Genomic DNA, 12539 nt, shown 5'->3' on the forward strand with positions numbered 1-12539 from the left:
GCTCATGCTGCCCAATTGACCTACAACCCCCAGTACGTTTTGAAGAGAGGAAACCGGAGCTGCTGGGGAAAACCCACGCAGACACGGGGAGAATGTTCAGAATAACCACAGGGACTGCTCTCTTTGTGACTCCCTTGTCCACTCCCCCTTCCCCACCTATCGTCCCCTTGGCACCTACCCCTCTGACTGCTTGAGATGCTCCCACTTGCGCCCATGCCTCCTCACTACCATTCGAGGCCCCAAACGGACCTTCCACGTGAAGCATCACTTCACCTGTGAATCCACAGGACTCATCTACTGCATCCAGTGCTCCCATTGTGGTCTCTACATGGGAGAAACGTCGTGCAGATGAGATCGCTTCATTGAGCACCTTGGCTCTGTCTGCCACAAGAGCGTAGATCTTCTCCCAGTGGCCACCTACTTCAATTCCCCACCCCATTCTCTTGCTGATGTGTCTATCCATGGTCTCATGCACTGCCAGACTCAGACCACTTGCAAATTGGAGGAACAACACGTCGACATCCGTCTGGGCCCCCTCCAACTGAATGGCATTAACATTGACTTCTCCGGTTTGCGTTAATCACCCCCCCACACCCTGCCCACTCATTTCTTTCCCTCCCCCCAACTCTTTTTACACGACATGATAAATTCTCACTTCCTCCCTTATGAGGAGCCCTCAGTGGCACAAGGACAGCTTCTTCTCCACTACCATTAGATTCCTGAATGATCAATGAATCGCAGACACTGCCTTACTTTGACTTGTTATGCACTACATTTATTGATTGTTGCAAGGTGGTCTACATGAACGTTTGCCCTGTAATGCTGACGCAAAACAATGAATTCTACTTCTGATATCCAATTAACACCTATTGTTGGTTTGGACTCCTCCCCCAGCCAGCACTGCCTCTATTCTGTGATTTCCTGTTTTATGCTTATTTTTTGCTCATTCATTGAAGGGCTCAGGCTTGAAATGTTGGCGGGGGTTTGGGGCTGTGGAGTGGGAGCAGGGTGCTGTGGTACAGGAGCTGGCATGAGTGCAATCAGGTCCCGCAGAAGTGAGGTCTGATTCTGCATCTCATACTGAATGTCTCGGAACATGTTGGCGAACACATTCATTTGATCTGCCCGCTCCCGTCTATCGGCCTCCCGCGCCGCCATCTCCACCTCCCGCGCTGCCATCTCTGCCTCCTGCACCTCTCTCCTCAGCTGCTCTTCATGGACCCTCTGCCTTTCGAATCGAAGGCGATCCCTCTTCTCATCCTCACGGTGCATTGCCAGTAACAAGTCCTTTATTTCCTTCGTCACCAGCTGGGCTTTTGTCGGTTTCTTTCTTTTCTGCCGCGACAGGCATCCTAGAGAACAATAGACCACAAGCAACATTGGCGAGACTGCTCTTCATGGGCAAACACGCTCACACAGGAAAAAAAAGGTTAACCACAAACAAAACTAAGTCTTTACCTGGCCGACTGTAAGACACAGATTCACTGTTTTTAATGCTGGCGTCCGTCTCCATGCCGCTCGGGACGCCGGCATCAGAACAGCTGCTACAGGAGGGAGACACAGCTGTGATGGTCTCAGGGGGAGCTTCATCCTGGGGAGCGGGTCCCTGGGGAACTGGGTCCTGGGGTGCTGGGCATTGGGGAGCTGGGTCCTCCATGTCACTCGGAAGATCAAGCAGGCTCGTGGTGCGGCTTGCTCCCCAAATCGAATAGCACAGATCGAAATGTGGCCAGTCCAGGCGTCCTCTACCGCTCCTGCCATTATGGTCATTGACCTCGTTGAATTTTCTTCTCAGGCTCTTCAACTTGCTTATCACCTGCGCCTTGTCCCGAACAAAGCCACGGTCTCGAAGCTGTTGAGCCAGTCTTTCAAAAATTGGTCCATCCTTCACCGTGCCAGTTATGTATCGGTTTATCTCATCAGCAGCTCGGAGGATAAGGAGTTCCTGGACCTCCTTATACCCCCAATTTGCAGACATCTTGAGGAACAGGTGAACTGCAGCTTTTGAAATCCTCCCCGGTGGGTCGCACACTAAAGACGTCATGAAAACGTCACATCCCATTCCCGCCCTGGTCCCGGGCCGCCGCCTCGCCCCTTTTTTACACAGCGTCTGCAGGCTTCCGCCTTTCACTCCGCTCGGCTGCCAATCATGGGCGGGGCTTCACACGCCAATCAGAGGTCGGGCCGGAAGTGAGTGGGCGGGAGGTTCTGCTGGTGTGAGAGGCGCCATCATGGCGACCAGGTGGCGGCTGCCGGCAACCGATTGATGGTTTCCCCTCCTGTTCTCCTCCCCCCCCCCCCAACACCCCCCGATCAGGGTGGTCGCTGTGGACGGACGTTAATGGACGTGAGTGGCGGGCGGGGAGGGGGGTGGGGGAGGCCTGTGGGCGCGGAGACGGCCGCTTGCAAAATGGAGGACGTGGTGTAGGCCTCGAGTCCTCGGGGGGTGGGGGTTCCGTGGGGGGTGGGGGTTCCGTGGGGGGGGGGGGTCGGGGGTTCCGTGGGGGGGGGGGGTCGGGGGTTCCGTGGGGGGGGGGTCGGGGGTTCCGTGGGGGGGGGGGTCGGGGGCTGCGTGGGGGGGTCGGGGGCTGCGTGGGGGGGGTCGGGGGCTGCGTGGGGGGGGGGGTCGGGGGCTGCGTGGGGGGGGGTCGGGGGCTGCGTGGGGGGGGGTCGGGGGCTGCGTGGGGGGGGTCGGGGGCTGCGTGGGGGGGGGTCGGGGGCTGCGTGGGGGGGTCGGGGGCTGCGTGGGGGGGGGTCGGGGGCTGCGTGGGGGGGGTCGGGGGCTGCGTGGGGGGGGTCGGGGGCTGCGTGGGGGGGGGGTCGGGGGCTGCGGGGGGGGGTCGGGGGCTGCGTGGGGGGGGTCGGGGGCTGCGTGGGGGGGGGTCGGGGGCTGCGTGGGGGGGGTCGGGGGCTGCGTGGGGGGGGTCGGGGGCTGCGTGGGGGGGGTCGGGGGCTGCGTGGGGGGGGTCGGGGGCTGCGTGGGGGGGGGTCGGGGGCTGCGTGGGGGGGGTCGGGGGCTGCGTGGGGGGGGTCGGGGGCTGCGTGGGGGGGGTCGGGGGCTGCGTGGGGGGGGGTCGGGGGCTGCGTGGGGGGGGTCGGGGGCTGCGTGGGGGCGGGGTCGGGGGCTGCGTGGGGGGGGTCGGGGGCTGCGTGGGGGGGGTCGGGGGCTGCGTGGGGGGGGTCGGGGGCTGCGTGGGGGGGGGTCGGGGGCTGCGTGGGGGGGGGTCGGGGGCTGCGTGGGGGGGGGTCGGGGGCTGCGTGGGGGGGGTCGGGGGCTGCGTGGGGCGGGGTCGGGGCCTGCGTGGGGGGGGTCGGGGGCTGCGTGGGGGGGGGGTCGGGGGCTGCGTGGGGGGGGGTCGGGGGCTGCGTGGGGGGGGGTCGGGGGCTGCATGGGGGGGGGTCGGGGGCTGCGTGGGGGGGTCGGGGGCTGCGTGGGGGGGGGTCGGGGGCTGCGTGGGGGGGTCGGGGGCTGCGTGGGGGGGGGTCGGGGGCTGCGTGGGGGGGGGTCGGGGGCTGCAGCATCGAGTTTGAAATTCGCGTCAAAAATTCTTTTAAGAAGTACTTCCCTCTGAATGTCACTTGAATATGACATGGGTATCACAGCTGAAACGGATTGTACTTCGCCTACAGCAGCTGTTTGAATAAAGTTGTATTTGAATAAAATGGTGTCGCCCAGGATGAAGATCCGGCCGATGCTTCTGGGGCGACTCTGCCCATTAAGAGTCTTTATTAGTATATTAGTAAGGCTCTATCTGTAATGGTGGGGGGGGGAGGTTAATTACGTTGGCAACACGATTAGCTTAGCAATTAGCGCAATCCTGTTAGTGACTGGGGCTCAGACTGGAATTTAAATTTTGTAGGATATGGGAATTAACTGATTAAAGTGAACTTTATATAATTAAGGGATACAATAGTTTTTTCTAATTTCTTTACGTTTTACAGTGTCTTGTCTTTTAAACTCTTAATGCAGGTGTATTAGTTAGGCCTTGTGAGAGAGTGCTTCAGGCAACTGGAAAATTCACATATCCGGCATCTGTAATTCCTGATGATGCTGGATAACGTGGATTTTACTGTACCCAGGTGGAAAGGGATCTGGGAATTCTCGTGCAGGATCGCCTGAAGGTAAACGTGCAGGTTCAGTTGGTGGAGAAGGCAAATGCAATGAAGAAAGGAAGATGATTCTGGGCATGAAAGGGTTATCATGTGAGGTACTTGTTGGAATTTAGGAGAATGAGGAGAAATTCATTGAAATATTTTGAATGTTGAAAATATGGACCGGGTCGATGTATAAAAGTTGTTTCCCACGGTGGGAGAGACCAGGACAAGCGGGTACAGCTTCAGGGTGGAAGGCTGTCTTAGAGACGCGGAGGAATTTCTTCAACCAGAGGATGGTGAATTTGAAATTTGTTGCAACAGGGGGTTGTGAAGGCCAGTCATTGGGTGCATTTAAGGCAGAGATTGATAGGTTTGTGATTAACCATGGCATTGAAGATCAAAGCGTATCATGGATTTCCTCACCTTCAGACTACAAGCTGAAGATGGGTAAGAAATTCTCCACAATCTCCATCAGTGCTGGAGCATCACAGGGTTGTGTTCTTATCCCCCTGCTCTACTCACTTTATACCTATGACTGGGTGTAACAACAACTGCTTTGGACTCAATATCACCAAAACTCAGGAGCTGTGTTATGAACCACACGTAACGAGAAGCAATAGGTAATGAACCAAACAGTCTCTAATTTTAAAACATTAATTTTATTTCTCACTCTTAATCTATCCTTAACACTAAGTCTATCCTCAGCTATGTGCGGGTGTACTTGTGTGGGCATGTGTGAGATAGACTCAAACCATTACAAAATTTAGAAAGTTACTTCAAAGTTCAGTCTTTCAAATTCAGTGTTGAAGCGTAGGTCTTTGAAATTTGATGCCCAAAATTAATGTTGAACTGATAGAAGACTGCAGTTGTGGTGGTTACAGACTCACAAATTCTCCATCTACATGAACTGTGTCATAACACTCCTGATCCTTTTGTAGGCAAGACTCATACTGGGCGGCCTCCACGAAGCTTCCAAGACCCTGGCACCAGTCTCTCCAAGTGACTTCACTGCTACTCATTTAAAATGAAGCCATCTCTCCAAGTGGCCTCCACTGTTAGTCACAATCAAAATGAAGCCAGTTGCTTCCCAAAAAGATCCTCCTGGCACAGGTCAATCCACTAAAATGGCCCAGTCATTCCCAGAGCTGGCTTTCCTCTGAATTTCACAAAAATGGCTGGCCACAAGAGCTGCTTCAAAAAGCTGCTTTCTCTTCAGCATCAGAATGGTTCTCCCTTACAAAATCACAATGTCTTTGGAAATGTATTGAATTCTGGAGCAGACGGACAAACCTTCCCTCAGTTCTAACTATCGCTGGGCTGTGACATGTGCTTGTGTGAAATGTTAATTGTTAACTGTCCATTCAGTCCCTCCTGTCTATATTATTCCTTACAGTGATCATCCCATTTTACTAAATGAGCTTGTAATAGCTGATTGTTGACTACAGGAAAGAAAAGTCAGGTATACAATCCAGTGATCTTTGGGGCATCAGAGGTAGAGAGGGGAGTTCTTGGGAATCTCTATCTCGGAGGATCTTTCCAGGACCAAGGGCATCATGAAGAAAGCACGTCAACTCCTCTCGTTCCTCAGGAGTTTGCGGAGGTTTGATATGACACCAGAAACCCTGGCAAATTTCCTCAGTTTGGTGAAAGTGTTTTGACCCGCTGCATCATGGTCAGGTATGGAAGCACCAATACCCCTGTGTAAATTTTACATTTTTAAATTTAAATTGATTTTTAAAAATGTAGACATCTAGCATGGAAACAGGCCATTTTGGACTATGAGCCCATGCAGCCCAGCCCAATTTACACCCAATTAACCTACCTTTCCCCCAAACGTTACATTTTGAATGCCGGAACCCTTGGGGAAAACCCAAATAGAGACGGACAATGTACAAACTCCTTACAGGGAGTGCAGGATTTGAACCCTGGTCCTGATTACTGGTGCTGTAAAGCGATCCATGCCATCCCCCAAAAAGCCCTCCAAAAGGTAGTGGACACAAGCCAAGTGATCACAGGCAAAACCCTCCCCATTATTGAACGCGTCTTCAGGGAGTGCTGCCATCAGAGAGCGGCAGCAGTCATCAAGGATCCTCACCACCAGCACACGCTCTGTTCTCACTGCTGCCATCAGGAAAGAGGTATCGGTGCCACAAGACTCGCCCCACCGGGTTCAGGAACAGCTGCTGCCCCTCCACCACCAGACTCCTCAACGAAAAACTCAATCTGATTCATTTAAGGGCTCTGACTTTGCAGATTATTGATTTTTGAAGATTTATTTTTTGTGTTGCCCATTTGGCTTGCACTGCCTTCTTTTTACTTTTCTTTTGTAGGCATCTTCTTTTCTTGAGTACAGCTTTTTGCACAACCAATCAGTGGTAATTCTGCCTGGCCCACAGATAAAAAGAATCTCAGGGTTGGATGTGATGTCATGTATGTATTCTGGCAATAAATCTGAACTGGCACATGAGAAAACATTGTAGCCTCACCTCCACAGCTAATAAACACAGGGTGAGAATAGTGACGTGATAACTTCAGAAATTTTACCTTTCAATTTGTTTGTTAGGAGTAATTTTCCGTGGAAATGGGACAGTGGGTGGTACAACTGGTGGAGCAGGTGCTTAAATGTTCCAGTGGCCAATATACAGGAGCTCCAATGCTGTCCTGCGTATGTGGTCACGCGCACCAAGATACAGTGAAGAGGTTTGTATGGTGTGCTATCCAGGAAAGTCAATCTGTGTAGGTATTGCTGAAAAGTAAAACAGAAGTGCAGAGAAAATTGTTGCAGAGGGAAGTACAGTTAAAACAGTGCTCGGGACGTGATGAGGGGTTTATGAGATCAATGAAGCACGAAAGTCTCTGATTGTAGTAAAAACACAAATGACGGAGGAACTCGTTGAGTCCCACAGCATCCATAGGAGGTAAGGATCAGTGATTGACTTTTATCAATGAGAGGTCTGAGCAAGGTTTGAACGTTCTCTCTGTGACTGTGTGGCATTCCTCCCACAGCCTGAAAGCATGAGAGGCAATAGCTTGATTGTCCACTGTAAGTTGCCTCTAACGTGTCAGTGAGGCTTAGAATGGGGGGGGGGGGGGGGGGAGGAGGGAGATGGAAAGTGATGGGAATATGTGGAGAGAAAAATTTAGGATTCATGCAGGCTTTGTGGGTTCTTGATGGATGGCAAAGGTGTGACAAAGGGTCAGTGTCTGTGCTTATGTGGTTGAATAACACTGAAACTGACATTGTGAATCTGACCAGGGCTGACTCTACTGTGTGAGTTAAACAGCACTACATATGCAGTTGCATTATTGCTGGGTGCTGTTGAATAGACCAGGATATTCTTGATGGAACTCCTGTAGAAGGTTGACATAAAGGTAGCTAGTACCCATGCATGCTTTAGTCTTCTCAGGAAATGCAGTCGCTGTTGCGCCTTCCTGATAAGTTCAGATGTAGGAGTGGGCAAAATCATTGTTTAAAATTGTCAATGTTGATCCATAGAATCTGAAAGCATGGAAAGAGAGCATTCGCCCTCTGGGTCATTACTGACCATGTACAACACCTGTTTTAACTTGTTCCAAAAAGTTTGCTAATTCCAACCAGAAAGGATTTACCTTGGAACAGGACCAAGTTGAATGTGTAAAAAAAAAAAAAAAAAAAAAAGTTCCTATTTCTTCACCACATCTGAAACATTGATCTGATGAATCTGATTTAAATCTATGCAATTTTTGTTTTTAAAGGAAATTATACTGAACTAGTCTACATCTTACGTTAATAGTGTTAGTCATACAGTCTCAACAAAGGTCCGCCCATCTTCGCTCATCAAATGTAACATTTAAATCCAATTCCCACTTCTATCTAGACTCATGAACTCCACCTTGAGGAGTTTCTGATTGTAGTAAAGAATATACTGCACAAGTCAATTTCTTAACAATTCCTCTTCTAATAAAAATTTCTACTTACTACAGGCAGATAGCAACATGGTTGGTCCTGTCTTATCTCTCAAATATGGTCTCGACTGAAAGTAACAAAAGAGTATTTTGAAATACTCCATATTTATTTTCATTTGTTAAAATGACATTAATTGACCTCTTTCATAACAGTCTTCAATATTTATAACTCCCTTACAAAACCAAATATCTAAAAATTGATTGAACAAGGTATAAGGGAATTTTGAATCCAAAGCATCTTAGGTGATAAATAACCTCTTGCACCAATTTCACCATTTACTTCATTCCACATATTAATCAGATGTTTCAACAATGGTGTTTATTTTCCTCCAAACATCAAAATTGTGTCCCATTTATATATACACATTCTTCTGATTTTCTCTCCAACTTGTTTCTATTGTAACCTTGAATTTTCTTCTCTTTTGAAAAAGATGGAAGAAATTTCATTTGCGCTGCATTATATTAATTTTTGATATTAAGAAGTTGTTAACCTCCTAATTCATACATCTACGTTAACTTCTTGATGACTCTTAACATTTTACCCTTCCAGAGGAATTTCCTTACATATTTATTCAATTCTTGAAAAAAATTTATAGATAAATTAATCTATTTTTTAAAAAAAATCTCAATTTTAAGTAATGGTAAGTAGTTCAATTTATATAAATTCTTCAAATCATTAACCGCACGAATCCCTAAATATTTAATAGCATCTTTTGGCTATTTAAACTGAGTATCCATTTGGCATTGAGTATCATCTCCTTCCATTAGTAGCATAATTTCACTTTTATCTCAATTTATTTTGCATCCTAAAATTTTCCATGTTCTTCCAACTTAATATACAATTCTTGTAATTTCATGTTCAGTCAAATAGATAAAATGTCATCTGCATATCATCTTTCACTCTTCTTGACTAATTCTAAATCCCTTAATTTCCAAATCACTACAATTGCTTCTGCAAGTGGTTTAATTGCTAAAATAAACAAAGCTAGAGACTGGGGACATCCTTGTCTTTTTGATTTTGCTAAATTGAATGGCGCAAATACCATTATTAACTACTTTAGCTTTAGGATCATTATACAATGTCTTAATTCAATTTTAAAAAAGTCAATCCAAATTTATTCAGCACCTTAAATAAAAAAATCCCATTCCAGTTAATCAAATGCTTTTAATGCATCTAGAGCCACTGCAATACTTAAATCTTCCCCTTTTTTGCTAGATGAATTATACTAAATCTGGCCACATTCTGAGCTGATTGTCTCCTTTTCACAAAACCTGTCTGATCCATATTTATTCATTTAAGTACCAATTCAGTAATTCTGTTTGCCAAAAAATTTGCGACAATTTTATAATGTACATTTAATAACAAAATGGGGCTATAAGATGAAGGCTTTAAAGGGACTTTTTTTGGTATCGCTGTAATTATTGTCATCGAAAAAGTTTCTGGGAGAGTATGTTTCTGAACCCTGAGAGAGACTGCATGGATGGTCAGTGGCTCTGCTCGATCTATCATCTTTGGGTCCAACTGCCGGTTGAACGTGTAGAGGGTCACCAATATAGCATTCGCGCCACGAGGAATGTGGAAGGAAGAGACATATGAGGACTTGAAATTGAAGACTGATTTATTGCACTGGCAGCTCTGCTTACATGCGCCCTTGGCGCCGATGTCAGGGCCCCACGTTATCGGAGCACCAACCACTGGTTGGCCGGCATTCCTGCCAGAGTTCCCTGTCTTCCTGCCATGTGGAGGTCACCTGGGATGACGGCCAGTGTCACCGCCCCCCCCCTCCCCCCCCCCCCCCTAGATTTGTGCAGTTGCCTTGTTCGTTGGCCATTTTACAGGCTGGTTTGTGTCTCCGTGCGTGGGCCGCTACATATACGTAAATATCAGTTAAATACATTTATAACAAATGGCATACTTTAATAAAATCTTTAAAAAATGGATAGTATCACAATAATCATAATTAAACCACATAAATCCACTTATAAAAAAGAAAAACCCTAAAACTAATACTAGTCTAACCCCTCCCAATAAATCAAGGTTACAAGAAAAATAAATAGATCTGTTTTGATCTTCTGGTACAAAAACTTAAAGTTGCAGGGTAATGTAGCACAAATTTATAACCTTTATCAAAAAGAGCTTTTGTAGCTGGATTAAATTCCTTCTGTTCAAAAAATATTCACTGAAGTCCAAATAAAATAGAATTCTATTTCCATCCAATTGAAGCAGGCCCTTCCGGTCTCTCGCCCCTCTTACAGCAAGACTTAAAACTTTCTCTCTGTCTTGATATTATAGAAATTTAATTAATACAGACGCGGCTTCTGATTTGGAGGAGCTTTTTTCTCTTAGAGGTCTATGAGCTCTTTCAATAGGATTTTCAAAATTTTGCTCTCCCAAATCTTATGCAATCCATTTTTGAAAAAAAAAATTGGTTCTGGACCATCTTTTCCTTGTGGAAAACTCACTATTCCTTCTGCTGAAGTTTTCAAATACATCCACTTTCTCTAAAAGCTTTTGGTTCACTGTGATTAAATTTGTGGCTGGGTACAGCGTCACATTCTCTACTCTTTTATATCTCAATATTTTCTTGACCTGGTCAAATTCTTTTCATTATTTTATCTGCTCAAGACTCAGGTCAGGGAAGAACATCAGTCTTCCCCCTGGAATTCCACCAATCGCCCTGTATTCCTTGATTAGGTCATCGCTGCCCTTAGCACTATTTTCTGGTCCAAGCTATTAACAAACAGGATCAGAACTGGCCTCGGCCATTGATTTGGGTGAGATGGGGGCTGAATGTCTGATGGGCTGGTTAGGGGGGGCTCTAAATCTATCGTTTCCCAACACAAGTCCTTCCTTCCTCACCCTCTTTCAGGCCCAATAGTCTAATGTTATTGTTCCGATTGTAGTTTTCTAGATAGTCTAACTTGTCTGTCAGCTGTTTTTGTTTTGACAACCTGTGAGTCAGCTGCGCTTTTTAATCTTTCTTGTCTATCTTTCCTTCCAGGACTCTGTCATGATTTGTCAGAGCTTCATTTGAAGTCCACAGGTTGAGCAGGCCCTCAGAGAGCTCTTTTAGTCTGGTGCCCAGTCGTTGCTCCAGACCTCCAATCTGGGTCACCAATGACTGCACTGCTGCTAGAACATCTTGAACGGGCAAGCCCAATGTTGCAGGCTTCGTCCTCACGCCTTCAGCACTAGGCCTGCTAGCAGCGCGGGAGCCTGCAGGTCGCTAGCGTCGAGCGAGTTTCCGCCACTTCTAGCAGGTCCTGATCTTCTTTCACCTGCTTCTTGCAATTCCTGCCCATCTTACTTCAGTGTGGGTAAGTTTAACCTGTAATTATTTTCCTTGTTTTAGAGGCTTTAAGACGGAAGCTGTCTGAGCATGTCCTTTCAGTATCACGTGACCCAATTGGGTATCTCTTTGACACTGAGAATAATCACCTCTAGTTCGAGGCATAATTTCACTTTTATCCCAATAACCAAAATCTGTTTCATATTCTTTTAATATTAAATATAATTTACGTAATGTTCCTTCTGGTCAACCTTAAGTATCAGAATCAGATCGTATGCAAATTGTTCTACTGCTAAAATAAATCTTCTTTCTTTCTTCTTTGGCTTGGCTTCGCGGACGAAGATTTATGGAGGGGGTAAAAAGTCCACGTCAGCTGCAGGCTCGTTTGTGGCTGACCAGTCCGATGCGGGACAGGCAGACACGATTGCAGCGGTTGCAAGGGAAAATTGGTTGGTTGGGGTTGGGTGTTGGGTTTTTCCTCCTTTGCCTTTTGTCAGTGAGGTGGGCTCTGCGGTCTTCTTCAAAGGAGGCTGCTGCCCGCCAAACTGTGAGGCGCCAAGATGCACGGTTTGAGGCGTTATCAGCCCACTGGCGGTGGTCAATGTGGCAGGCACCAAGAGATTTCTTTAGGCAGTCCTTGTACCTTTTCTTTGGTGCACCTCTGTCACGGTGGCCAGTGGAGAGCTCGCCATATAATACGATCTTGGGAAGGCGATGGTCCTCCATTCTGGAGACGTGACCCATCCAGCGCAGCTGGATCTTCAGCAGCGTGGACTCGATGCTGTCGACCTCTGCCATCTCGAGTACCTCGACGTTAGGGGTGTGAGCGCTCCAATGGATGTTGAGGATGGAGCGGAGACAACGCTGGTGGAAGCGTTCTAGGAGCCGTAGGTGGTGCCGGTAGAGGACCCATGATTCGGAGCCGAACAGGAGTGTGGGTATGACAACGGCTCTGTATACGCTTATCTTTGTGAGGTTTTTCAGTTGGTTGTTTTTCCAGACTCTTTTGTGTAGTCTTCCAAAGGCGCTATTTGCCTTGGCGAGTCTGTTGTCTATCTCATTGTCGATCCTTGCATCTGATGAAATGGTGCAGCCGAGATAGGTAAACTGGTTGACCGTTTGAGTTTTGTGTGCCCGATGGAGATGTGGGGGGGCTGGTAGTCATGGTGGGGGAGCTGGCTGATGGAGGACCTCAGTTTTCTTCAGGCT

At 47.7% G+C, this 12539-nt stretch overlaps 2 protein-coding genes across 2 annotated transcripts in view; one reads left to right on the forward strand and one right to left on the reverse strand.

Moving 5' to 3' along the window:
• Positions 1-615: 615 nt before the first annotated feature.
• Positions 616-2077, reverse strand: LOC138765216 (uncharacterized). Its single transcript, XM_069942189.1, has 2 exons — positions 1459-2077; positions 616-1352 (listed from the first exon to the last, which is right to left on the reverse strand). Exons 1-2 carry the CDS (start codon positions 2060-2062, stop codon positions 907-909), a joined length of 1050 nt encoding a protein of 349 aa, XP_069798290.1. The 5' UTR covers positions 2063-2077; the 3' UTR covers positions 616-906.
• Positions 2078-11254: 9177 nt separating this feature from the next.
• Positions 11255-12539, forward strand: part of LOC138765215 (protein Mdm4-like) — a 42358-nt gene continuing 41073 nt past the window's right edge. The window contains exon 1 of the mRNA XM_069942187.1: positions 11255-11358. The gene's annotated coding sequence lies outside the window, so the exon portion shown is untranslated. The remainder of the gene's footprint in view (positions 11359-12539) is intronic.

This window comes from Narcine bancroftii, chromosome 5 (assembly GCF_036971445.1).
Source record: "Narcine bancroftii isolate sNarBan1 chromosome 5, sNarBan1.hap1, whole genome shotgun sequence".
Taxonomy (NCBI): Eukaryota; Metazoa; Chordata; class Chondrichthyes; order Torpediniformes; family Narcinidae; genus Narcine; species Narcine bancroftii.

Coding starts and splice junctions, on each gene's coding strand:
- LOC138765216 (XM_069942189.1), bottom strand. CDS start 2,062: ATGGGATGTGACGTTTTCATGACGTCTTTAGTGTGCGACCCACCGGGG. Junction 1,353..1,458: donor TGTGTCTTACAGTCGGCCAG/GTAAAGACTTAG, acceptor ATTGTTCTCTAG/GATGCCTGTCGCGGCAGAAA.